This window comes from Haplochromis burtoni, unplaced genomic scaffold, assembly GCF_018398535.1.
Source record: "Haplochromis burtoni strain Fernald_Lab_line unplaced genomic scaffold, NCSU_Asbu1 Contig_734, whole genome shotgun sequence".
In the NCBI taxonomy this organism is placed as follows: domain Eukaryota; kingdom Metazoa; phylum Chordata; class Actinopteri; order Cichliformes; family Cichlidae; genus Haplochromis; species Haplochromis burtoni.
The window spans coordinates 44,856-72,740 of NW_024583095.1; the positions used below are offsets into that span (position 1 = coordinate 44,856).

The window sequence follows — 27,885 nt, forward strand, 5'->3', positions numbered from 1 at the left end:
ACATAACGTGGATATTTTAAGACGAGGTTTCCTCCCTGCCCAAACAAAGGAGCTAAACCAGCCATTTAGAGTTAGGATAGTTTTATGTGGGAAAAGGGTCGGAACCATCTGTATTGGGTAAAGTAGCCTGGGTAGAATATTCATTTTCAGAAGAGCGATACGACCGAGCCAGGATAACGGTAAGGACTTCCATCTCTCCAGATCTAATTTGACCTGCTCAAATAGGGGGGTAAAGTTACTTTTATACATCTGTTCAAAGGCAAGTGTGAGCCTAATCCCCAGATACGTAAAGCCCTGTGGGGACCAAGTGAAGGGAGATGGAGAAGGGGCCCGTGGTTTTTGTTTCAGACTGCCCAATGGCATCGGTTCTGATTTATTGAAATTAATTTTCTAGCCTGAGATTTCACTAAACTTATTAAAAGTTTCAACCAGTGAGGGGACTGATGTTTCCGGCCGAGTCAACAAAACATGTACATCATCAGCATACAAAGTAATCTTATGCTGTCTTTGTCCTACAGATAGACCATGTATCTCCGCCTGAACTCGTACTGCCTCTGCCAATGGCTCTATGGCTAGAGCAAAGAGCAAAGGGGAGAGGGGGCAGCCTTGTCTGGTTCCCTTCAGTATCCGGAAGTTGGAGAACTGCACCCCGTTTGTGAGGACTGCAGAGCAGGGATTGTTATAAAGTAACTTAATCCAGTTTATAAAGTTTCCACTGAAACCGAATTGGTGTAGTGTAAAAAACAGGTAAGACTATTCAACACGGTCAAATGCCTTCTCGGCATCAAGGGGAATTACCACACCAGGCAGAGAGTTTTTTTGGAAGAACTGGATCATATTCAACAACCTACGCATGTTATTATATGAATTGTGCCCTTTAATGAAACCCGTTTGGTCCTCATTAATAAGCGAGGGGAGTAAAAGTTCCAGACGTTTTGCTAATATCTTGGAGAGGATTTTCAGATCCACATTCAACAAAGAGATTGGCCTGTAGGAGGCACAATCTTCAGGTAGCTTACCTTTTTTAAGTATAAGGAATATATTGGCTTCCCTTAAAGAATTGGGCAAGAGACCCTTTTTAAAGGAGTCATTGTACATGTTCAGCAGCGGGCCAGCTAAAATTTTTCTGAATTCTTTATAAGACTCAGCACATAGTCCGTCTGGTACTGCTACTTTGCCAGCCTTCAGCTCTTTAATGGCATCTGTTTTGATATGGGAGAGTCCAATTTGAGGTTCTGGTCTTCAGACACCCTGGGAAGGTTAAGAGGGGCAAAAAATACATCCAATAGGTCTGCTGTATTAGTCTGAATTTGTGGTTTATAAAGGTCTTCATAGAAATTTCTAAATATATTATTAATACTGGTGTTGTCAAAAAACAGTTTACCATTTACATCTTGGATTTGCCTAGCAAATCTAATTTTAGTCTCTGCATCTTTCGTCAGTAGACAGTCTAATGCCGAGCATAGAGCATAAATTTCTTTGAGTTTACCCTTAGAAGGTTTTTTAAGATAATCTCCTTCTGTGTGTTTTAGCTTGGATTCCAAAACCTTCCTTTGCTCTGCTTGTCTACGCTTCTTACCTTTAGTATATGAAATAATGAGACCTCTTGAGTAGGCCTTTAATGTCTCCCAGAGTAACGACGGGTTATCCGTGGAGGGTGTATTAATTAACAAGAACTGTCAATCCAAGATCGTACAGGATAGAGGGGTCAAAGTGCCAATGGCTATCCTGGGGGGCGGATTCCTGACGTTGCAATGAAGGAAAACTGTGCATGGTCTGATATAACTATGTTACCAATCGAGCTAAACGTAACTGATGGCAAAATAAGGTTTGGGACGAAGAAGTAGTCAATTCTTAGTAGTAAGATTATAACTGATTCAGCTTTTTTCCAAGAGGTTTAATGCAATAAAAACGCTACAAACTGTGTTTTTTACTGCGTGGTTAAGTAAATGAGCATTTTTACATCACTTGCAGCAGCATTGCGTGATTCTCTGTGGATTTTATTTTTATGTACATATAAATGTGGGCTTGCCTGCAGAGCTTTTTTGTTGGTAGGCCTGTTTCTGCTCCACCTGCCAAGAAGACTGCCGGGACACATTCCGTCCTGCTGGCCTGCAAAAACACTCAAAACTATGAAAGAAGAAAAGAAATAAAGGAGGACCCGCTTTGAATTGTTGTTGAACCATGCACCCTGTGATTGACGTGAGAAACTAGGGGGAGGATCCTGTCTGGGCTCAGACGCAGTTTGGGTTGCACGCTGCTGCTCGGGCATACAGAAACTTCAGGACGGAGAAGAGGCATCCATCAGGAGGACTAATAAAAGTTTTAAAGGATTTCTCTTCGGGAGTCTTCTTCTTTTATCAGGCAGGCTCGTCCCGGTGGAAACATGAAACATAAATGATGTTCAACGTTTCCATAGATGGAGGTTCATTCTCTAAGAACCTGGAGGACTTTGACTCCATCCGCAGTGTTCTCCTTTACAGGTCAGTCTAAACTTCACTTTACCCTCAGGGAGCATACAGAGCATTTACGCACTTTATTTATTTATTTATTTATTTATTTATTTATTTATTTATTTATTTTTCTACAAAGGCGACGTCCCGTGCTTTCATTTGCTCGGAGACACTGTTTTGCTGAAATCCTGAGGGGATTTAAAAAACCTTATGTATTCAGGGAGGTGGAGGCACCGGGCATCAAAATAAAGGTGCAAATTAACAAAATAAAAGCCTATATTGTCATATTTTATAGGCTACTTAAGGCTCCATATTCTTTCAGTTTCTTTACTGGATTTTTTAAAAAAAATTTAAAACATATAAATCATTAGCAGTTAAACTGAATTATTACTCATAGTACGTATAATATGAGCAGGCTTGCACTGTTGCTGCGTTATTTTAAAGGAAATAGCTTCACGGTGCCAAATAAACCGTTAAGTGTGTTATCGTACGTAAACATGAAGTAAACCGTATCCCCGACCCGTTATAACATGATATGCTTATGTTGCTAATAATTGGCGGCGTGATTGACGGAAAACACTATTTTAACAGGAAACTTCAGCAGGAAAGCAGCTAGCAAGAAGCAAAAGCTTCTGCGTTGTCAGGGACAACTGTGCTATCCACCAATAGAATTCGGCGCTCACGTGTCACGTGACCACACCACAGCGCTCACTACTGCTTACAACATGGCGAGTGGATGTTGGTGCTTGTTTTGGTGAAAGTTCCCCTGTTTTTTCGCGCTTTTGGTGAACTAAGCCGTCCATAAACCGATGGCCACCGCGAATCCCCGCCACTGTGCTGGGAAAAGTATATCCAGCCGCCACACGGACGAAGAGGCAGCCCAGAGCGACGAAGGTAGTGACTGTGGATCCACAGCATCGAGTTTCAGCAGCTCCGACTCCTCAGAGTAAGGACACACCATGTGTCAGAGACTAGAAACGTTTCACCTGTCTGTTCATTTCAAATGTCCAGATAAATGTTGCTTTTGAGTGGGAGTACTGCTAGGTTGTCAGAGAGCGGTGTCCGCAGTTTCCGTCTCCTCCCTTGTGCTTTTCATAGCTCTGGGCAATGTTTTCAACTTGGGAGGTAAACCTTCATAAATAATTACATGCTTTCTTAGTAAATTTATGGATGCCGTGTAAAAGTTACTTACCGCAACTTCTTAAAGTTAAAAGAAGAAAGACCCGAGGCAAAAATAGCTCCAACTCTTTTACATATGATGTTTGTACATATGGTGTTTTTCTCTGTTCTGTTTTTACAGCATGCACATGGTAGACATTGACATATTTTAGGAGTTTTGATATTTGTTCTACAGTTCACTCAGAAACCCCCCAGAAACAAACAAAAGTGCAACATGTTTGTGTGTATTTTTTTAAGGGGCAGTGAGACCTTGACACTGTTACAGGACCTTTCTGTATTTCCACCACATCTACCTAGATTCCTACAGAGACTGCTGCTGGCCTGTTAGGGATCAGGGATGAATATTCAAACACTAAAATAGTGATTATATGTGGTGCACAAAAGGAACAGAGGTCGCACAGAGGTCAGATGTTGGCTTAACAGAAATATGAGATGTTATTAAAGGGTGGCACAGTGTTGGAGTAGTTTGCACTGTCGCCTAGGTTCCTAGTTTGAATCCTGGCTGGTGTCTTTTTGTGTGAAGTTTAGAAAATGCTATATAAATATATAGTTATACAAGTTTTCAGTGGTCAGTACGAGTAGAAAAGTGTTATATAAGTGCAAGTCATTTACATACCTATTTGTTGGCACTGATAAAAAGTAATCTAGTAATAAAGAAGTTAGAATCCATTTATTTTGAGCTAACTGAGAATAAAACAGAGATCAAAGAGGGGTTGGAGATTATAACCATTTGATATAATAGGATTTAAAGCCACCTGAGCTGGCATTTCAGTAAGTGTGGGAAACATATTTAGGTAAAACAGGACCTGATATTGTGTGATAATGGTTGCTTTTCTGCAAAAACAACTGTTGTAAAACCTAAAAAATAAACTCCCCGCTCTCTGAAGCATTAATTCATGATTAATCCTCCATTTATTAATGGCAAACATGCCATTTATACATTCTAAATTCAGCTGCAGTTCAAAATTTGTTGTAGACACTTATTATGAGGGAATTCTTGGAACCATACGGTGAATATGAACAGTCCATGAGGCTTAAATCCTCTGCTTTCTCTCAGTGACCTGGAACCAGAATGGCTGGACGACATTCAGAAGAACGGCGAGCTCTTCTACCTCGAGTTGAGCGAGGGCGAAGAGGAGGCTGCGTTGGCCCAGCAGGTGAATCAAGGTGTATCCACCAATCATGTTCGCTTCAGTGAAAAAGAGGCAGAGATCATCACAGAGCAAAACAAGAAGCAGCGCTGCGGCTCACGGGCAAAAGGTGAGCCCACGCTTAAAAAGCTGGCTAGGATCCTGAGGAGGAAACGGCGGCCTTCACAGCGTAGAGGAGGGAAGGATGGGTGTAAAGACAGCTCATCGCCTCCAGCATCAATCCTGAAGAACCAGCAAGGCCAAAGGCAGGGTGTGACTGTTCAGCAGCAGCAGCTGAAGGAGGTGTGTGTCTACCTCAACCCTAAACGTTTAGGAGGTTCTTCGACCCCTCTGTGTGATGGCGGAGGCCTGCTGGAAGCACTGCTGGGTGTGGTGCATCGCCCTGCCTGGAGCAGAGGTCAGGAAGACCCTGCAGTGCTCACACGGGAGGAAAGACTGACTGTTCATGGATTAATACCAAACAGTCCAGCCATCAAATGTGGCCAAATCCTAATTGGTAAGAACATAAATCCAAAAGTCAGCTGGTTTTATCAGTGAGGGATATATTTGTTACTTCAAAGCTTATACTTCAGAGAAAGAAAAGTATCTGGGTAGAAATTAATCACTTAATTGTAACAAAACTGTTTGCGGAGGAGCTTGCGCCATCCTCAGAACTAAACTCCTACCTTCACAAGTGAGGAAAAAGTAGCTATGTAGCCATTACGATTCTGTAACAATCTGTAACATTAAGATTCTGTAACAATCAGCAGAGTCTAGATATTAGTTGTTTTAGTACTGATAAAGATGAAAATTTAAAAAGTAGAAGAGATGGGAGGAAAAAATATACAACCAGTGTGTGGGATTTAAAAAATCACCAAATATTGGTATCGGTTTTTAAAACCCTAGATTGGTCAGGCTTTAGTGGAGTCGTGTTTTAGTACTGACACATTAATTTCCACACCACACAAGTGCCCTGCCAAAACACGGGCTGTAATTATGACGACATAGCCATAGTGACTGCACACAGATTTCTTTTTTAATAATCACCTAAGCAAAGCCTAAATGATGACTCTAGCATGCAACACAAGAAAAAAAATCTTAGGGAAAAGAGAAAAGTCTGCACACCGTTTGCCTTCTGTTTAATAATCTGTTTTATTTTAAATTGCACAATTAAACTCAAATTGGGATGTGAACTGTATCTAAATGATGTTTATAAATAAAGTTCATTTCTTAGGATTTGTTAATTGACTTGTTATTATCATCATTATCATAGTAAACAAAGTAACCTAAGTTTGTCATATCTTATTTATTTAATTTTGCTTCTTGCAGTGTAGGTAGTAGCCATGTGTGTTGAAACCATAGTGCTAGTAAGCAGTATAAATCTGTCTGGAGCACACTGACCTATCTGCCCTGTGTAAAGAAATTTATTCAGTGCCATATTTTTATTCATGTATTCGCTCAGAGCAGCTTTACATGATTCACAGTTGTGTTTTTTTTTAACTCCTTATTTGTTTATCCCAGGCTGTGTTGGAGTCACTCAGTTTATTGTCTGCTTGAAGCAAAAAGGTTTCAGCTTAGCTTTCTTCTGATTGATTTCCCTTCACAAACACAATGTTTGTGGGTTGGGCTGTTGTGTGTTGCATGACATGTTAGGGATATTCTCTAGCGAAGATCCAAGAGGAGAACAAACTAGGGATCGACTTATGTCAGTTTTATAAGGGGAGATAATCACGTTCAGTTTTCTTACCAGAGCCACATTTCTTATGATCCAGTCCTCACATACTTGTTTGCGTTGTCCCTTCAAAAAGCCTCTGTTAACATTTTACAGTAGCTGAAGCTCTGCGTGCTTGTCAGCGATGAAATCGAGAACAGTTGTGGTCCTGTAACTTCAGCCGAGAGGACTGCGATGTTTATCGCGACTCCAGCGATAACTGCTGCTTTACTTTCAAACCGCAGCTCTGTCAGATTTCAGGAGCTGCTTCAGACTGAATGCACTTGTGTGATGGCCTTTTACTCTTGTCACGTAACCAATCAGATAGCGGGTGTAGGTGAGATATTGCTCTAGACTTCAGAGTGGCGACTGCAAAGAGAGATGTGGCTGCTTTAGAGCCAAATCAGCAAAATCCAAATGAATTATTTTTATTGTAAATCTGTAAAAATAAAAATAATAATAATGATCCCAATGATCAGGAAAATGTAGAATATCATTAGAAGATTGGAAGATTAGCAAAAAAAATGCCTTAAACCTAATTCATCTACTTTAAAGAAAATCGTTATTCATGACCAACTCTAAACCTTTACGATCCTCCGCCTTAAATGAAGCTTTTACTGCAGATTTGCAGAGTGACTGGAACTTTGTGCGGTCAGATGTGGTCCTGTCTGTCTGAAAGCTAAGCATCTCTGAAGTGATTTTCTTCTTGGAGGACTAATCTTTTTTTTGTTTTACCAGCAAACAGAGGAATGCCAGTTGTGCTTCACCACAAATGACTACCCACATCAGTTACGGTTTAGAGGAGCTTTTATGCAGTGCAGCTACATGTTTGAACAATTAGACTGCTTAAATACCTGAAATAGCTCCGTTACTGAGTCGGTGGAGCGCTTCTCTGCACAAGAGCAGGTGAAGCTCTTTACCGAATACAAACAGCAGTGGGTTTAGTAGCAGATTGCAGTTGCATATAATTAGTTTTTACAGGAAAGGGGTTGGCATAAAAAAAGGAAGGTACATTTCCTTGTTATGGTTACATTAAAGAAATCTGTTTTGAATATCTACCAAATGCTTTCTAACTCTCACTGTATGTCTCAGTCCTAATATACACCGCGTGTCTATCTTTCTGTATGATGACAGTGTATTTGTTAAAACTTGCTGCTTTTGTCCTGATTGAGCCAGTTTACTTGATAAATATATACTTTCTGCATGTTGTTCTCAGGCGATGCGCTCGTAGCTGTAGACGATGTCGACGTGACCTCGGAGAACATCGAGAGGGTTCTCTCCTGCATCCCGGGACCAACGCAGGTCAGTGTGTGCGTGAAGCTGCCAAAATCACTTTTTCTGCTGGTGTTTGGAATTGGTGACATGCCGGTGGTGTAGTCAGTGATGATTTCCAGATCTGGATAAAGCTGACACGGGGAGTTGACGATAGCTCTGACGTACCTGGATTACCTGTAGCAGCATTCATTTATGTCTTTTATGGCCTTTTTTTTTTTTTTATTTGACACAGCGAATCAAAGGGAGCTTGTATTCTCAGCCTCTGTTAACAGTTAGCTCCAAAGTGACGTGTTTTTTTGTTTTGTAGTTATGCCTCTGTGAACTACCACGGTGGATTTTAATGAAGAAGTGCGGACTTTCAGCTTATCTTTTTAAACTAGTTTTCCACTAACTGTTTATGAATTACAGACATTTTTTCTGTAAACACAGGCTCAACATTAATTGTAAAGATTAACATAATTTAAATATAAGGAATACTTTTTTACACTGAAATCCTTTGCAGTCTAAAGTCTAGAACCCGTGAACTTCACAAAATGCTGTATTTCCACCTTAAGTTGCTCCTTGTTTTTGGGTCTCTCTGCCTTATGTTTGATTTTCAGTAACAGTTATGCTCTATTGGGTTGAAGAATATCCCATTTCTTTACAAACTCTTGGCTTGTTTTTTGTGTACTTGGGAACTGGCCTTACCTGGTCATGAAGCTGCTCATCAGTCAGTTGTCAAATTACTTTTGAGTCTTTTGTATAAAAATGGCTCCAACTCGTAAAGAGTTAATGTATAACTTAAATAAAGCTAGAAGTCTTACTGTCAATATTGGGAGGCCCCTTTTTTATTTGATGGCCACTTAGTGAGTGTTTTGTGTTGCCCTTTTTTCATTTGGTTTGATTTCTAAACGTATAAGGCAGCATGTATGCTTTTAAGATCCCGCTGCCTGTCACGAGCAGCAGTCATCGAATGCAGATACAGATCAAATTGCTTTAAAACGCAGCGGGCCTGCCAAGCTGCTAAATTGTGAGTAAAAAAGCATAAGCCAGCACTGTTTAGAAAGCCTTCAATGATCCTTTGATCGTCAGCAAAGAAAAAAAAAAACAACAACCCACAGTCTGCGTCTCAGATGTGCATTTTCACCAAAAAGCAGACCATCAAAAAGAAGGAATTTGCAAATGACAGAGTGTACGCAGAGTTGATGGCAAACATGGCGGATGCACAGGACGGCGGTGTGACTATTTTTCGGTGCCACAGGAAGCTGTTGCGGGACTGAAAGCTCAGCTGATTAGAAGTTGTAGTCGGAAACTAAATTACATCGTACGGGAAGAGCGAGAGAGATTTTTGAGGAAAAATGCGCAGCTCCTCAGGCACCGTGATGACTTTCAGAAACTTGAAATAGAGCTGTGCTGCTGACAGAATCATTGTTTGGTGTGCGTGTGGGTTTGTTGGAGGATAGAGTGTGTTTCTGTGCGCCGAGCCTGCCAAATGGAACACAGACAGTAGTTATTAAGTTTGAAGGGACAAATATTAGTATTAAAGTCAGTCCACCGTGGCCTTTACCAACCCTGAATGAACTACAGCTTTTCCTTTGTGCCTGCATGTGTGTGTCCATCCATGAATGAGCGGTAAATGACTGACATCAACAGACTGGAATTCTAGCAAGAGCACACTCCAGTCTAACCACATCCTTATTATTTATGATGAGAGAAAGTGCTGCAGTTAGCCCACTCGGCCTCTTTACTCAGAGATTTCCCCAATTTATGCTCAGCCTCTTTCAAACTGTGGTACACCCTTATTTTTCATGTCATTTCAATTTGATGTCCACAGCTCAGAACTTACCGCTTTCATCATCTGTGCACCCAAAATAATTAAAGATATGCTATCATTAAATCAGTTTTTTTTTCTTTCTTTCTTTTTTTTTTTTACAGCTTTTAGAAGTCACTTTGCAGCACTGAGTTTGAAAGGTAGATCAGCGGGTGTTTCTCCAGCGCTAACTTCTTCTTTAATAATACCCTTAAATTGGCTCAAATGGCCGAGCTCCCAGATGTAGGCGCCTGCTGGAGAGGCGGGTGGCCTGTGGTTAGTGCTGACAGGCCTTGGAGAGTTCTCAGGGAGCGATCGCTGGTTTAAAGAAATACGATTTAAACATTTTGACCAGGTAATTTGATCTTTTTTCTAAAATATATTGGGTAGGCTCCATGTAGTCTAAAGTTGGGAGAAATAAATACAGATTTATACCTTTGGAAAGTCTGCATCGGCTTATTATTTACTTCTCCGAGCAAACAATGCCTGTGTTAGAGTTTTAGCTCCAGATTGAGTTTTTCTTCTTCTTTTGAAAACTGTTCGCATAAATCAGTGTGAGCGGTTCTACAGTGTGCAATAAATGGCATAGTTCACATTCTGTGTTTCACAACCAGATTGTAGTTTTGGTGTGACTAGTGACAGTGGAGATGTAGTGGTTAAAACGTACTCACTGTGGGTTGAGGTTAAGTCTCAATTCTGTTCACTTCGCCCTTCTGCTTTTCCTGCAAACATTTTACTTAGAAAAAACGACTTAAAGCAGCTTGGTTCACCCCATAGGGTGCTGACCTTGGACAAGAGATAAACAGCATGCAAGCACAACCATATTGCTTCAGTTCATGTCAGCTTATTAACTTTTAATCAGGAAAGACACTTAACCCTTTAATCCCAAGTGTATCATGTTTGATACAAGAGTTTTTGAGACCTCTATATCAGCGGTCCTCAACCTTTTCTGCGCCACGGACCGGTTTAATGTCAGTCAATATTTTCACGGACCGGCCTTTAAGGTGTCACAGTTAAATACAACAAATGAAATGATACGACCAAGAGAAAAATTGTGGTATTTTGTAAATATAATAATAAACGCAAATTCACTGCGTAATTGTGTAACTTTATTAGCAGCATCCTCCTGAAATGCGCCAACAACGTTGAGAGTAAAATCCTCGTCTCTGCCCCTTAATGCTCTCTGGTCGCTATGGTAACGCGTAAATATTTCTTTCAAATTCAGACACACAGCTACAACACGGGAAAAGACCGAGTTAACAGTAAAAACCCTGAAAACCATAAATTTCACACCCGATCCTCAACTCTCGCGGCCCGGTACCAAACGACTCACGGACCAGTACCGATCGTGGCCGGGGGGTTGGGGACCGCTGCTCTATATCATCAGTGTGATTTATAGGTTTTTGTTTAAGGTAAACAAAATATGATTGCACAAAAATGAAAACACACGCAAATTAATATATCTTTTTTTATGTCCGATGGTCAAATAAACATACCAGCTTAAAAAAAGTAATTAAGTGCCCTGCCCATATGGTATTTATAAGGCTTTTTATTTACTATTCATTTGGAAATCATGACAGTGGGACTGCGCTCTGTGTTTTAGCAGGAGCAGTTTCTTATAAACAAAAGTCTTGAGTTAAAACAAAAGAAATTGAGCTGGTCTATAAAAATATCCCATAAATTTATACTTGGTTAAACACAGTATTTGAAGCAATACTCTGCTTTGCCCCTTTGTGCCACGCTAAAGTCTCACTGGCGCTCACGGGTTGAAATACTAAATAAAATGTGATGTGGTGAGAACCTGACTTTTTTAGCTGAAGATATCAAATACCAACGCTAACTGAATCGTTAATTTTTGGGTTTAATCCTCATATAAATGTGACCTAGTTTAAGACAACCACATAAAGGTAATGGCTTTTTCTTCAGCCGGTTTTTACAAAAGATTCATTACATATAATATTTATGTGTGTAAAAATGAAGAATGAAGTATAGCTTTGGCTAATATTGTGTAGTTTAGCCACAACAAGCTGTCGTCTCCCCATATCAACTTGTTAAATGTTGAGTGCATGAAAGGTCAGGAAGCTGTAGTGGTTGCGTTATGGGTGTTATAGGCCACCATGTCTGTTCACCGATGGTCAGTCACAGTGGACGTAGGTGGCCTCCTTTATTCATCTCTCAAACCATATATCTCTCTTTTCTTTGGGTGCAGGTGTACAGCTGAGTCCTGTCCTGTTTTATTGCCTGTTTCAAATTCCCCTCAAGCATTTGAGTACAATTCAAACCCTGTGCTTCTGTGACAGAGCCTTCCACAAACTATAGCTGTGGTCTTCTTCCAGCTCAGCTTCTGCTTTAACACAGATTGCCTCTCTGTGTCATAAATCTGTTTGATATGATGCAGAATTCGCATTCGAATGAATGATGGCATATTTTCTAGTCCCCGAGGCAGTGAAGTAACCACAGACTCTAATATTTCCACCACCATGCTTCACATTTGGTATGAGCGTCTTCTCCTGAAGAACTGTCTGCTCTAAAGACGTCTGGTAATACTAACTCTGGTCCGTGTGTCCATCCGTCTGTAACTCTGACCCGTCTGTCTGGAGCACATTATTATAAAAAGCCAGGGTTCACTCAGATGGTTGTTTTTTTGTTCAACTTATAGTTTTGCTCTATTGCTCCTTTTGGAGTACAAAGTCTTTTTCCTGGCACACCTCCCATGTAGGTTAAATTTAAATGAGGTAAATTTGTGCAGTCTCGATCATAGATGGACTTCGACATCAAGAGTTACCTACAGGTCCTCTAATGAAATTAGGGAGTTCTTGGAGACGTCTTTTAACATCAGTTTGGTGTTGGATTAAACTTGCTTGGGCCACCAGCCCTTTAAAATCTCTGCCACTTGTAGGTAATTTTCCTTGGAGTGAAATATATTTTTTAAAAATAATTTAAATATGGTTTTTTTCCACGTCCTTTTCCTCCTAAAGAGCTCTTTAGGTCTTGGCATTATAGCAAACTGAACAACAGACCCTAAATGTTGCTGTCACTCATCTTCTATTACTTTTATTTTCGTAGATTAAACAGTCTTTTAATAAGTTGTGAAAAGACTTGCTTATTTGTTTCAGTGCATCATCTTTAATAATATCCACAACATTTTTTGTCCCGCTTTTAACTCAGCTTTGTTTTGATTGGTTGTACCTCATAAACAGAAGGTTTGAATGGTATGTGGGCGGGGCTTCTGCGCTCACAGACTATGTGCTCTGATGAACATGATAGTGATATGGTTTCTATACCACATCATACAGATTTGAAGAAAAAAATGTGTGGAACTCACTGTTTAAAGCACTCTGAGTTCTTTTGCACATGCTCAGCTCAGTATTTGAAATTTGACCACGTTTAATATGACCACTATAATCCAATGTTGTATAACCACTGACAGAAAATAAGGAAAAGCTCCAGAGGCCTGCTTCAAATTGTTAAAGGAAGGAAGAAGGTAAAGCTTTATTCATCCAGCTCTTCCTGAGCAACTCTTGCACACATTATGTTAACCAGCTGTTCCCTCTCACATCTGGACTCTGGCTCTGATTTACTTGAATTAGCATCAGCTTAGCTCCATAATTGGCCTCTGTGGCGCTGACAGCCTTCAGCCCAGAGTCAACACAGCGTGTGCGCAGGTATGCCGCTATAGCGTGTCTTTACTGTGAGCCGTCAGCACTAACTTCAGCCTGAACGATTCTTTAATTCAGTGTTTGAGCGCACATACGTCCACACGGTCTTTCTTTGTGTTGATTCATTTTTGGTGTGTTTCTAATCTGTATGTGCATAAAAGAGGCTCTCTTGAAATGGAGAAAGCAGTAATCACAGGGCCTAACTAAAAAGTTTGATTAAATAACTACAGATCTTCTTTAATCAAAACTCCAGCACGATGATTTTAATTCATCTGTCTCCAGACTCGTCTATCGTGTCCTAATCTGTGAGGTCAGCAGGCAGCCTCTGACTCCAGCTATAATCACACTTAAATGTAGGTCTGACAAATTGTTTAAACAGAGACACCGCAGAGTTGCAGTTTCTCATCCTCCTGTGCGTCTCGGACACATGTGTTTCCATGTGCGGATGGTCCGATTTCCATGCGGCTCTTGTGTCTGTTTCCACTGCGACTTTCTATGAATGACAATGTGAAATGGAGGACTGTGGATGGAAAGTAAAACTGCTGCATGAATGAGAGCAGCAGTGCCGCCCGCTGCCTCAGCGCTGTTCCTCGGCCTTGTGAAGCAGTCTGGTTTTAATTTTAGTCAAACACACACACACAACCGCACCGATCTCTGCTATGTGTCATGCTGCGGTTAAGCCTAGATGTCAGTGTCACTTTCTCTTTGACAGTCGCTGTCCCGCTTTTCACTTTTCTCCTTAGTGGATGTGTAATGATTGAAGGTTTTTTTTCTTTTTTCCCGTCTTTTGGAAGCACGGCGCACATGCACACCTCGCCAAGTATAATCAAGTGGAGACGCAGTGACTTGCAGAATTTTTAGAAATGAATGAAATCTCTGAGAGGCCCTGGCAGGCAGACTGATGAAGTGATATTGTAAAAGAATGGCTGATTTTCTTCTTTGTCTCTCGGTTTGTTCCTTTACACTCAGAACTATTTCTCCGTAGTCTTTCTCTGATTTTCCTCATGTGTTGCTCCTCCAGGTGAGGCTGACCTTGGAGACCGTGGCTCCGTTGGACCGGGTCAGCGCTGGCGACACTTCCCTGATCCGTAGGACAAAGGCCTCTCCTCCAGTCAGCCAGCTGGTGCGGCTGCTGTGGGGCGAGGACACAGCCGAACTTCAGATGTCCATATCGCACATCCCTCATATCGTCATGTACCTGTCACTCAAACTGGACTCCACATCACCACAGGAGGAGGTTAGACAATAAAAATGCTACGATGAACAGTCTTTAAAGTTCATTTAATGAAATCTTTGTGCTGCGTTGGTGCTGCGCTGAGCTTTGCAGTCTGCAGTCTCACTCTTGTTCATGTTTGTGCTGTTGTTGATCCTTTAGGTTTGCCACGTCACAGAGAATTACAAGTTTTATAGACAAAGAACTTCTTTGAAGTTAAATGAAACTCGAGTGTTTAAAAACAGAGAAAAGTCTCCAGTGGAGACATTGTTTGTGCTTGTTCTCTTTGTTTCTCTGATCGTCATTGTTTTTTGCTTTGCTTATTTCTCACGATGACAAAGTCCGATGTGGCTTCTTTTCCTGTTTGAGCCAGCTTTTCAGCCAGTCAGTATTTAACCACACAAATATCTTATTCCAGATGGCAGACTTTTTGGAGGTTTGTGCATGAACGTGTCTCAGTAATCTTCCTGCTCAATATTCTGTGTGAAACTCAAAAGTTACACAGACAGACATGGAGCCATAAATCATACTCAAAGACCTGCACTAGCACTAAACGGCGTTTGGACCGTCTTTTGCCTTCAGATCGTCCTTAATTCTTAATGGCACAGATTCAACAAGGTGCTGGAAACATTCCTCAGAGATTTTGGTCCTTTTTGACATGACATCATCACACAGTTGCTGCACATTTGTTCACTCCACATCCACGATGACAATCTCCTGTTCCAACACGTGCCAAAGGTGCTCTACTGGATTGAAATCTGGTGACTGTGTACACTACTGTGAGCTCACCGTCATGTTCTTGAAGCCAGTTTGAGAGGATCTGAGCTCCGTGGCATGGTGTGTTATCCTGCTGTGATCAATAGTGGGTCAGCCACCGCCTCCAAAGGGGACAACCTCCATTAGGGTTCAAGCGCCTGGTTCTCATCATCTTTTTGAAGAAGCTTCTTGGATAAAAGGTGAAGCGCCTTCACAAACTTAAAGTCCTCTTTTTCCATTTTCAAAAAAATTTGCAGAGCTTCAAAACATATTTGAGTTAAATAATGACCCAGCCTATTAAGTATAAGTGAGCCTGTCAACATTACTAATAAACTATTTAAATGTTTGAATTAATAACCACATGGGTACTCTACAGTGAGCTATACAGTATATAATTATTTGGTACTTTGAATGCTCATTGCAGTGATACCAGGTTAACTGCTTTATGTAGGAAAAAAGATAAAACGACTTATTTTGTTATGAAACATTTGCATCTGCAGACATGTCCTATTTTGAAACAGTAGCTATAAAACTTTACAGTACCTGTTTTTGTTTGTCTGTTTAATTTTGACTGAAGTCCAGCATACGTGTAAACCAGCAGCTTGTTGTTTGGTGAAAGCAAACTTAAAGTATTTGGGGGAATTTTTCTTATCCTTCCCCAGTTATGTCTATGCAACCATGCTAGCCACCAGTACTGAGGTTTAGCAACATCTAGGATATTATTAAAGATAAAGCATTGGCTTTGACACAATTTTTTTTGGCAAAATGTTAAAACATTTTTGCATTTAAAGACTCCATTGAATCCAAAAGGATAGACAAATAAAAAAATAGCAATTGTTTATTTTCATATTCATCTAGTTTTCTGTCAAAGTCTCTGGTGCTTCTGTTTCACTCATTTATAGCTAGTATTTAAAGTTATAACGAAGAAAAAAGTGTTTGCTGGGAAAAAAGGCAGTGCTGCTGACTCCACAGTGGTTATAAGTACTGTCACCAAAGCACTAAAGGTACGATTTGAAGGATTTATTGGCCAAAGAGCTACATTTAGACTTTGGGTCTTCCAGTTGAATTACAAGCAGAGTTCCTGTGTTTCTCTGCAAAAGGTTCCTGGAGGTCCTCCACTGAAAACAGGCTGCTATTAAAGAACAACATGTAGGGAGCTGTTAAAAGAGAAAGCCACCTTCAGACCTTAAATACTGCTGATAGGTTTGACCTAACTGAAACTGGCAGAATAAACAGAACCCTAAAGGCTGCTGTTGATATCCAAACCCCGGATGACCACATATTTTCCCATTCCTTTGGAGAGTAAATTGGTTTTTGGGGAAATCTGATCGTGACTTTTGTGGTCAAAGGCTCTCATGACTCGGAGCAAACTCTATAAAACTCAATTTAAGACACTGAGCTGTGCTGAACAGACTGATTTAATTATCCACATTCTGACAAAGGGCATTCTGATAATGGAGTACTGAGAATGGCCTTAGCTGTGTAGGAAACCCCAAGATTGGGAGTGGTGAGCTTCTCTTCTCTTCTGAATTTCTCTGATGTGAGTCAGACACTTCAGAAAACTACTACTCTGGACAGCGTCCAGCGCCTGCGGGTGCTACCAACCAAAACTAGAGAGTGGAGAGAAAAGCGAGAGGTGCTCTCCATCATTTTAATGCCGTGAACTTTCTGTCCTGCCCCACGTTCCCTTTGCAGCAGCAGCGAGCTGTTCTTCCAGTCGGGCTATAAACAAAATAACATTTCCTATTTTAATTAGATCCATGTGCATGGTGCTGTTTTAACATCCCGTAGGTAGGACACAGCTCACTTGTAGTAAAGTGTTAATCCCAAAGTCTCTGCTGACCCACACCTCCCACACTGTAATCACATTTTCCCCGTGGACGCTGCTGGCAGGTTGACGTTGCCTTTATGGTTGCACTTCACTGTTCTGCAGTTCCTTTTTGTGTCTCTGCACGCCAGAGTTTTTTCTTTTTTTTTTAATCTCGACCTAAAGAGCACTGGTGATAGAGAGTACAGCTTGTCTGGAGCCACATCAGCCAGCGGTTGATTTTTCTAAATGACAGTGCTGCGCACGAACCCGCTAAACTCTGACTTTGATTTTTTAAGTCCTTTGATTGTAGGGTAGTAGAAACCGGAGAGTTTCAGTGGTGATATTTTTGAGCTTTAGCTGTGCGATGTTTTGCTGATGTTTGTGTACAGGCTGAAGTTGCTTTCTGTGGTGGTTGTTCTGTAGCAGCCTCTCCGTGCGTGCTTTGTCCCCCAAGGTGAATATCTCCCATCGGCACTCGTTTGTGCCTTTGTTCTGGTTGCCAAGGCTATAAGAGGCCGTTCATTCAAAGTTTTTACCCCTCACCCACCATCCTCTTATCCTCTTGGCGGCTTGGATCTTATCCGCTCCTTTAAAGTTGCCAGCGTGCTGGGAGGAATACTAATAACTCAAACAATGCGCTGGATCTGCCCCAGAGCGCTCTGATTCTCTGCAGCTCTTTCTGCAGATTTTGGACCTGCAGATTTTTGCAGTCGCAGGAATAAGAGTTGTACAGAAACTAGCTGAACATTAACCGTGTGCCGCTATGTCCCTGAGAACGAATGGCAATTAAATTCCTGTGTGTCCTCCAGGACAGGAAAGTCAAATATTTTAAATGTGTTTGGAAACATTGGTCTTTAAAGTGACATATTTTTGTTGCTTTTTGGAGCCAAAGTGACATTGTTGAGTTGTGGCTCATCCATTCTTTCTTTTTTCTCTCTCCATAATTTATGGCAGAGAGCATTTGGTAGCAGCCAAGTTCAGATATTTCACATTCTGCTATTGAAAAACTAACCAGAGTTTGTTTTCCCCTCTATGCAGCGTGCGCGATTTTAACAATAGAGTTTGTTTCAATGCTAAGCGACGCTGCTGTCTGTGTCTGCAGGAGGAAGTCTTGTACCAGTACCCTGTGTCTGGAGCATCCAGCCAGCTGAAAGGAGTGAGGGGGATCTTCATCACTCTGTGTGACATGCTGGAGAATGTCACAGGCGGGCGGATCATCAGGTAGGAAAGATAAAATGTGCTGCAGCGTGCTGAATCCACGCTACGCACACAAGAAAATCAGCAGAGCCATCTAATCATCATATAATGCTTAGCCCTATAGATCTGTGATAAGATGATAAGGGGATCTTTGGAAGATATCTTCACATGTAAGGGGAAAGAGAACTCCTGTATTGCGTGTACTGCCAGTGACACTGGTCTCTTGTCACACATGGTGCGCTTATGATTCCAAACGCTCTGATACTTTGTCAGGCTGGAGCTCACTGCCTTTATAGACACTTACTGCCTATTAACCTGATGAACCTGGTTGTGGTCACAATGAAGCCACTTTTAATTTAAGTTTCCAATTAATTTTTGTAGCAGCTCCGCCCCAGTAGGTCGCTCCATGGTGTACTGGTTAACTCACCCACCCACATTACGTACGTAAAAATAAAAAAAATCAAAGAAAACAAACTACAACACTTTTTTCCTTAAAGTAATCACTGCCCAGAAGTGTGTGTACTCTCAGGGTATTTCTTGTATTGTATTAAAATTAAGTCATCTCTTCACCCATTTCACCATCTCTCATATCCTCATCCATCCTCTTTTTCCCTCCCAGTTCGTCTCTCCTACTCGGCAAACATCTGGTACATGTTGGCTACTGGAAAGAAAGCAACAATCTTCTGGTCATCGGCCTTCCTGCTGAGAGGTAGCCTCAGGCAGCGTTACACACACACACACACACACACACACACATATGCTGTGAGGTCAACTGCAGGCACATTCGACATGCTGTGTAGATATTACACAAGTCGATAGCACATGGCAGGTGTTAAAGTTTGACAGTAATTTTTCACGTATATCTTTTTTCCTTTTTTAAATTGCTGCCCTGTCACTGATGTGGCAATAAATCCTCCGAGCATGACCTGTGCTCCAGAAATGAAGTATTTTTGGAAAGAAGGAAAGATTTAAGAGCACAATCTGTAAAAACAATCGGAAAGGACCGTCTTTTTTTCTTCTTCTCCTCGCTTTTAACTTTACCATGTGCTTCTCTTTGTCCTTTGTTGGCCAGATGAATGCCTCTTTAAGAAGCACGTGGTCGTAAAACGCTTGGCGAGATGAGTCACATTAGCCACCTTTATGTTTGTAGCGGGTCAGCCCCGACCAGTCATCGTCTCACGCCTGGAAAGAATGGATCGATTCTTGAAGAACACCCACAAGCAGAAAAAAAAAAGCACTGCCGTAAAAATGTTTTTCTCCGTGGCTGCTGGCTGTTAATCCAAATATTTGATAAGCTTGACTTTTTCCATTTCCCTCCAGGGTTCCTCTGCTGTATCTGCAGACCGTGGTAGGAGACGTAGTCCGCACACTAAAAGTGATGTACGGCTCCTTAGACAGGTTGGTCACTGTTGCCTTTCCCTCAGTCCTGCTGAGAGCTGGTTGGAACTTCCTCTTTCTGGTTGCCATTTTTCCACATTATGCAAAATATGCTGAAATCAAAGTAAAATGTCTTAGCTGTAAAGCGCAAACCTTCCCCACAAACTCATTATTGTCTCAATTTGTCTACTTGATCTACTTTCTTCTCATGAGCATGTTTTTTTTTCTTTTAAAGGGGACCTGTTCCACTCATTTCTAGGCCCATGTATGTAAGGAGGGAGTAGGGGGAATGTAATCACTTGTTTGTTTGTCTCTCTTTGTTAGCAGGTTTCTAGCTGTCATTTTTCATATTTTGTGTGATGGTAGATCACAGATGGTACAGCTTGGACAAGGCCACAGCAAATGTAACAATAAGTCTAAACATTTGACCTTAACCTTCATTGTTGGCGCCAAAGTTCAAACCTGACCTTGAGGAAAAAATGTCAAGAAACCATATTGAACAATACATTATATAAAAGGGACGGAGAGAGCTGTGCAACACACTTTTTAAGTTTATTTCCAGACTGTATAAATCTCTGCAGGAGGGAAATCATGTATATCATGTATATTGTGTGCAGATGGGAGGCAGAGGCAAATATAAAATTAACAAAAAATCCTGATTGGATGAATTTATGTGAGACACGCTGATACACCACAATTTACTTGGAAGAACATGGTAAAGATTTTATACCTCAAAGATAAAGTGTCAGAAACTGTTCATCCTGAGAAGGAGCACTACTGGACAATGTGTAGGAATCAATCTGCAGGTCTCTTCCAAAGCTGTTCTCCTACTGAGGCAGCTGGCAGAAAAAAATGTAATAATTGGGCTGCATCCTCCTGAGGACACGGCCCACGTAGACCGCGAAGGCCGGGTCCTCAGGAGGATGCAGCCCATGAATTTGAACACAGCTAAAGACTGGTCAAAATGCAACACATTTTTGAATCAGAGGTGTTTCTTCTCTGTCTGTGCATCTGTGATTTATCTGTAATTTAAATGTGTTATATGTTATAGTTTTTCAACTCTAGAAATGAATCTAAAAGGTGCTTATGTCATATGCCTGCAAAGACTAATTACAAGGAACACGACTGAGTGCAGTGATGTGTGCAATTTTATTTCATCTTTTCAGTTGTTTTTCTCATGTCTGTTGTTACTAGATGAACTTGTGCTTTTGCATGTTTGCCAATTTCATGAATTAACATTAAACAATAAAATTAAATATTTTTTTTAAAAAGATTTCTTCTAATTGTGTCCTCCCACAGTGCGTTCTGTAAGGCGGACCACGCTCCCAGGTTGGACCATTTCTTCTGCCTGTTCTTCCAGCAGCTCATCCAGCCCTCGCGTCTGAGGGAAGGCTCCTCCTCGGCACCTCCGCCCGACATCTCAGGGACTCTCTTCCTGGACGGACTGCCGGCGGTTCGATGGCTCACGCTGCCTCCAGAAATCAAGGTACACTGCTGGATCTGTGAATGTAAAGTTTCTTCTATCTTTCTGTTCTTACATGTGGCTTTTGCTTGTTAGTTTAGCTCTGGTGCCCCCTTGTGTTCAATATTAAAAACAATACCTGCTTGATTTTGATTGATTTATTAAATCTGATTAAATTTTAATGGACTTCATAATGACAGTGGGTGGTGGGAATAAAGCGTAAGAGTTCATGAAAAATCACATTTAAAATGACTGCAGAAGGCACCTTTAGTGTTAATAATATTTATGTGTGTGCGTTTTGTTTGGTTGTTTGTTTTCATCTGTAGATGGAGGTGGACACGGTTCTGTCTGACTTTGAGTCTTCTGATTTTGGAGAAATGGTAAGAAATGTTAGTTTTCCACCTTTATACCTTCTCTCCTGCACATATAAAGCTGTGCTGTCTTTGCAGTCAGCTGCAAGTCAGTGAGGTTTAACTCTTTCTCATAAAGACAACGTCTAATGACCTGGCCCTGGACCCTTAATGACGAGTTTTCACACTCATTATACATCAATAAACCACTCTGTTCAGAAACGAGCTTCAAGGTTTACTCGCAGCAGGCTTTCAGGGGTAAAAGGTTAAGTGGGCAAAGACACACGACCATCATAAGGGCTGCTCTTGAGCATGTGTGCATGTTTGCTGAGATCTGTCTTCTGTTTTGAGCAGAAGAAGGGAGAAGGTCAGACTATTTATAGGAAGGCGTTCATGTCTCTGTGTGTATTTTTAATGAGCAGCTAATGAGGTCTGGTCTGTCCCTTTGTACGCGCAGCGCTAACAGGTTAGAGATGGATTATTGATGCTGGGAGCAGTGAAGCTGTTACTGCTTTCACTTAAATGATCATTCTGTTGAGCTCCACTGATTTAATGTTGCACTCACACAACACACAGAAAACCTTAAATGTGACTTTTTTTGTTCTTTTATGTGCTTTTACAGTCTGAGGATTTCTTTGGCCTGAGGCGTCTGTATATAATCCTCGGCTCCTGTTTGTTCTACAAGGTAAGTTTCATAGTCACAACACGCACATGCCTGCTTCAGCGCCAGCAGCCTTATCGTGTTTTTACTTCCTGATAGCATCTACGGTCTACACAGCTATTCTCGTCCAGATAACAGTCATTGTGTACATTAGGTGGCCTCTCACACGGGATAACAGGATGATGAGTGTGTTCTGTGGCTCAACAGCAAATTTACAAACAAATTAAGCTGTTAAATTATTAACTGAGAGGATAAGGGAGACAGTAATTTATCCTTTCATGTTTCCACTCCCTCCCCTTCCAGTCCTACCTGATCGCCAACCACCTGCCTAAGGAGGACCTGCTGGACGTGTGTCTGTACTGCCAGCACTACTGCCTGCTGCCGCTGGCGTCAGAGCAGCGCGTGGGTCAGCTGGTCATCTGGAGAGAGGTGTTTCCCCAGCAGAGGGCTAACGGAGCCACGCCGGGCTACAGCCAGCCAGAGGGCCGACACTTCCTCCTCATTGTGGGGCTGGTAGGGAAAGAAATCACTGACTTGTTTTATTGATATTTATTCTTTTCCTTGACAAAACTCCTTTTCTCATTTCAAATAAAAGGAGCATTTAATTATTGTGTTTACACAAAACCCGCTTTAATCCCTCTTTACATTCACCCTCCTTGTGTCAAGAAAAAAGTACATCATCTCTAAATTCTAAGCATATATTATCTGGTCCTTAGTATTCTAGTCTTAAAATGAGGTAAGTAAAACCTCAGATAAATGACAAAACATGACATATTACACCTGAACCAAAATTAAAATGTCTATGAAAACTTGCATAGGAATTAAGTAGCAGTAGCACTTGATTAACTGATCATCAAGTATGAAAGCAGAGGTTTTGGTGCAATGTTCCCTCTAATTTTTATGTGGCCGATCAACACAATTTAAAAAGTGGTATAAAATCCACACTTTTTCCATCAATTGTTCCGTCTATGCTGCTCACATCTCCAATGGTTGTACACGTTGTCATTAACATGGCTTCACTCCTCATCAGCCGCTTTGCCAGCTAAAACACCGGTGTCGGCACATAAGGACGCTGTCATAGCCTGTCAACGACGTTGATTATCTGCGTATATACGAATGTGAATCACATTATTGGCTGGACTATGGGATAAGGCGGCATCGTTCTAATCCCATACAGGAGCAGCCAGTCACTGACTGACTAACACTGCAAAACAGAATTGTTAAAGTATTAATTTTAATTTCAATTCAGGTTAGATTTTTTTTTTGTGCGCAACACAGATTTTCTGTGCGCAGAGACCGTGCCAGCAGTGCACAATTGCGCACACGCGCAGCTTAGAGGGAACATTGTTTTGGTGTGTGTTAACGCAGTTCCAAGGAGGGAAGACAATCAATTGGAAATCCATCATTGTAGAGCAAAAAAGATTATTTACATTCGAGGCAGTTGTCAGTCTTCCCAGGAGTGGACGTGAGACAGACGGTGCAATGCTGAGAGAAACTGCACAAAAACCAACAAAAAACAAGAGCCACATCTCACACTCAGACTCTCAGTTAGCACGTTAAATGTTAAAGTTCATGACAGTCTTTGGAACCTGTTTGGTTACAGGGGTTTGCAGGAGAAAGATTCTTTTCTCTAAAAATATAATAACAACATGGCTTATGTTTGCAAAGTTAGATCTGAACAAACCACAAGACTTCTAGTTGATGTTCTTCGGACAACACCTCATAACAGCTGTCAGCACGGTGGTGGAGGGGTGATGATTTGGGTTTGGGTTGCAGCCACAGGACCTGGGCATCTTGCAGTGTTTGAGACGACCATGAATTCCTCTGTATACCAAAATATTCTTGAGTTAAATGTGAAGCCAGCCGTCTGAGAAGCTTTAAACTTGGCCTAAACTGAGTAATGCCACAGAACATTGATCCTGAGCACAGCAGCACATCTACAACAGAGTAGCTATAAAAGAAAAAAGTGTCACAGTGATCCAGTCAAAGTCCAGCCTGATATAAATTTTGTGGTGGGACCTTAAGAAAGATGAATACCTGCAAGCCTCAATAACAGGTCGATGAACTGAAGCAACATTATACACAGAGAGTGGGCCAAAATTCATCCGACTCAATGTGAGAGTCTGACAGAAAACAGCTGCCTCAAGTTGTTGCTGCTAAAGGTGGTTCTACAAGCTATGCAGTCATGGGGTGCTTTTTATCATGACTGTAATTCTGCCTCATCTCCTCAGTCTCTGCCCATGTGTGTTATCTGCCAGTATCATGATATCATTTTCCCTCTGTCCTCAGAGACACTTTATGCAGTGTGTACTGTTGGAAGCAGGCGGCTGTGCTTCCCCAGCTTTGGGCTCTCCTGGACCTGATTGTGTTTACATTGATCAGGTGGGCTTTTTTAAACCTGAAGATGAATTCCTGCCATGATCATTTACGTCAAACTGAAGCTCTGTGTTGTTCTGGCCCCCAGGTGAAAGCCACCCTGCTGCAGCTGGAGGTGTTGGAACCAGGTATCGAAGAGCGTCTGAATGCTCCGCCTGCTCCCTGCCTGTCCTGCGCCGACTGGTTCCTCCCTGCTGCCACAGCTCGTGACCGGCTCGACAGCCTGGCCTCCTCCTCGCCCGTCTTCAGCAAGCTCGCCGGTGCCGTTAAAGCCTCCTCGTCCGGGTACAGAGCTCGCGCCCTGTTTGGGGAGAAGTCGTGGAGGGCCAGCCCGCAGAGGAGCTTGTCGGACAGCGGGAGCGAGGGGCAGATGGATGCCGGGTCGGGGTCCAGTTCGTCAGCGGCTCCAGGCCTCAGTCCGCATTCCACACCGGACTCAGCCAGGAAGCTGGGAGGTCGTCGGGACTCGCTGGGGTCTGGAGGGTCTGATGGGAGCGGAGGCAGCGGAGGACTCTTCAAGGTTCATCTGTAATCTTTTAAGGAGTTTATATTTGTTCCTGTTTATTTTTTCATCTGTTAGCCAATATCAGTGAATTAAATTTGTTACAGGATGTGAAAGATCTCATTTATTTTCTAATAAATCTGCACATAAATGGAAAAGTGCTGAACACAGAGGTTTTGAACAAGGTTTGGCTCAAAGTATTTTCATTGAAAATGCAGAAAACTTGCCCGAATTGTTTGCAACAAGCCAGCTGGTCACAAATAAAACAAGTTATAGGGAACAAAGCTGGAAGTCGATGGACTGCATTAACTTTAAAGAAATTAAAAGCACACTAATAGAATTTCTTTTTAAATAGGTAAAGTGAGAGTGGCTTAAATGTTTTTTTGTCTAAAAGCCAATTAAAAGCAGATTTTATTTAACCTTGACATTTTGATACACTTTATATGTTTTTATCAGATACCCAGGATGAAGCACCCAAACCCTTTTTACCTGGGCACCCTGAAGAAGACCCTGACTGAGAGAGAAACAGAGGAGATGTACAACACCATGAAGTAAGTGACCGGTTATCCGGTTCCTTTTACTAACCAGATAAAAACGATCTCCAGTTTGACCTGAGGTCCTGTGTTTGCCACAGACTAACATCGGGTGCAGAGAACACCTTGTTCCACTACGTCCTGATGGAAACCGTGCAGGGAATCTTCATTGCTCCCACTCACAGAGAGGTGGCTCAGCTGAGTGGCTCCATTCACCCACAGCTCATTCGCAACTTCCACCACTGCTGCCTCTCCATACGAGCCGCCTTCCAGCAGAGTCTGCCAGCCAGGGTGAGACAGAAAGGTGTTTCCTTTAAGTGTGAGGTTTCCAGAATTATGTGGAAGCTCGTTTCTGCCGCTGACAATAAAAAGGGTTCGCTGGGATTTCTTTCATAGACAAACACATCAGGACCATCATGAATACAGCAGATTTTCCTGATCTTACACATAAAGAAGGCTACAGACTCATATTTCCCTCAACAGTAACTGTTTGGTCAGGACTTCTTTACCCAGCATGGAGAGACTAAGGTGTGGAAACACGAGTTTCCACTGTGGTTAAAGGAAACCCGTTTCCTGCAGGGCTCAGCGGGCGTTTTCTGTATTCTGCGCATTAGTGTGTTGAATGAATCAGGTGATTGTTGGTGTGATTTTTGTTTCCCGTAGAGCCGCCGTGCAGCAGACAGGCCGCAGGGCGGCGGCTGGGGTCTGGGTCCCGTGAAAGAACACGGGGTTCTGTTTCAGTGTAAACCCGAGAACTGGACCGACCAGAAGAAACCTGCTCCCACCATGACTTACTGGGTCATTGGGTACGTCAGCTTCCACTTATCCACTTATTTGCTTTTTTAACCGCACAGGTTTACATGTTCAGATTATTCAGGCGGCAGCTGGAGCAATGAAGTGTGCTCAGGTTGAGTCCTCATCTGGGGACTGCAACCATTCAACTTTCTGTCTTCACCTGAATGATCGAGCAGCCAAACCTGATTCATAGCTTTAGTAAATAATATTACTGGAGGATAAAGCTGGTCTCGGTCCCATTCAGGGAGACTTCCAGTAACTCTGTTTTCTCAGTCTGCTGTTTAATGGCTGAAATGAATACGAAGCATTGTGCAGTGTGTTCAGTGAAACACGGGGAGGAGACGGGGAACTCGTCATGTTGGACCCGATGTTGGTACTTTGTGTTTATCCTGGAAAAACTCCCAGTCTCAGTAAGTCAAAGAGGAGAGGGGCAGGCAGATTAGAGATGGAGTTAAAACGGGATTTGTAAGGAAGGGTCACAGGGGAACAATTTAGAATGAATTAACTGAGCTCCTTTGTCGATTCATAACATGAATTTTAACATTTCTTGTTTCTATCCAAGGCGTTTTGTAAATGTGCCCCCGCCTCATTCTCACATACACTATATATATCATATGTTGTCTCCTCACATACAAGGTTTTGAATAATAATGGCCCACCTTGTTTTAAAGACCTTACAGTACAGTATCACCTCATTAGAGCACTTGGCTCTCTGCTTTTAAGATCAGGCTTAAAACTTTCCGTTTTGGTAAAGCATATAGTTAGGGCTGGATCAGGTGACCCTGAATCCTCCCTTAGTTATGCTGTAATAAGTGTAGGCTGCTGGGGGATTCCCATGATGCATTGTGTCTTCTTCACTCACTGCGTTTATACTCTGCATTTAATCATATCTGGCTATCTTTGTTTTTTTCCTCCGTCTTCCTTCCCTCACCTCCAACTGGTTAGAGCAGATGGCTGGTTCTGATGGAGTTTTTCCTTCTCACTGTCACCAAGTGCTTGCTCATAAGGGGTCATATGATTGTTTGTCTCTAATATTGTACGGTCTTTACCTTAGACTAGTCTTTGAGGTGACTGCTGTTACGATTCGGCACTATATAAATTAAGTAAATTGAATTTCTCATCTCAGTCTCCTTCCTTCGGCTTTCAGACGCATGCTGCTGGAGCCCGTTCCTCAGGAGTTCTACGTGTGCTTCCATGACTCTGTGCCCGAGGTTCCCGTGGAAATGGCCTTCAGACTCTCCTTTGGTTTGGCTTTGTGACCTGTCGCTATCCTCTTCTGCACCAGATCAGCGACAGTGATGAACAGAAACTTTAAGACTTCGTTTACCAGTGAAGCATCCGTAACATCCTCAGGAAGATAATTCAAATTGTGACGCTTGTCAAAGCACGTGAGCATAAATGTAGGGAGCCTTTTTACATTTTTTTTCAACAGTGATATTAGGCTGACTGCTATTTTGTACCTTATTGCACATATAAAAGACCCTAGACACATTTTTTTATGTGCACATGAAAATCCACTCAAGTCAATCAGGGAATACCTCATGACGCCATTATGCAGAAACTCATGCAAGACCTTCCTGCAGCAGCAGCAGCGTACATGTCCACGCGGACACAGCACACAGGGGTGTAGTGATGTTTTCACAAACAGTTTACAGTGA

At 42.0% G+C, this 27,885-nt stretch overlaps 1 protein-coding gene across 2 annotated transcripts; it reads left to right on the plus strand.

The window, feature by feature from the left end:
- Positions 1-2,131: 2,131 nt before the first annotated feature.
- intu (inturned planar cell polarity protein) lies at positions 2,132-27,855 on the plus strand. 2 transcript variants are annotated; one of them, XM_014330179.2, is made up of 17 exons: positions 2,132-2,483; positions 4,690-5,279; positions 7,690-7,775; positions 14,218-14,433; positions 18,078-18,196; positions 18,792-18,881; positions 19,493-19,570; positions 20,849-21,035; positions 21,338-21,391; positions 21,984-22,046; positions 22,326-22,535; positions 24,312-24,404; positions 24,487-24,918; positions 25,357-25,451; positions 25,535-25,724; positions 26,097-26,239; positions 27,375-27,855. In XM_014330179.2, the coding sequence occupies exons 1-17, from the start codon at positions 2,398-2,400 to the stop codon at positions 27,484-27,486; spliced, it is 2,844 nt and encodes a 947-aa protein (XP_014185665.1). In that variant the 5' UTR covers positions 2,132-2,397; the 3' UTR covers positions 27,487-27,855. The 2 variants fall into 2 exon arrangements, with proteins under 2 accessions (XP_014185665.1, XP_005950019.1); XM_005949957.3 differs by lacking the exon at positions 2,132-2,483 and adding an exon at positions 2,907-3,399.
- The last annotated feature ends 30 nt before the right edge of the window (positions 27,856-27,885 follow it).

What these genes read in the sequence shown, in the direction of transcription:
- intu (XM_005949957.3), top strand. Translation starts at nt 3,263, where the DNA reads ATGGCCACCGCGAATCCCCGCCACTGTGCTGGGAAAAGTATATCCAGC. An exon ending in GCATCCCGGGACCAACGCAG is followed by an intron (nt 7,776 to 14,217) that starts GTCAGTGTGTGC and finishes TTGCTCCTCCAG; the next exon opens with GTGAGGCTGACCTTGGAGAC. An exon ending in GCTCCTGTTTGTTCTACAAG is followed by an intron (nt 22,047 to 22,325) that starts GTAAGTTTCATA and finishes CTCCCCTTCCAG; the next exon opens with TCCTACCTGATCGCCAACCA.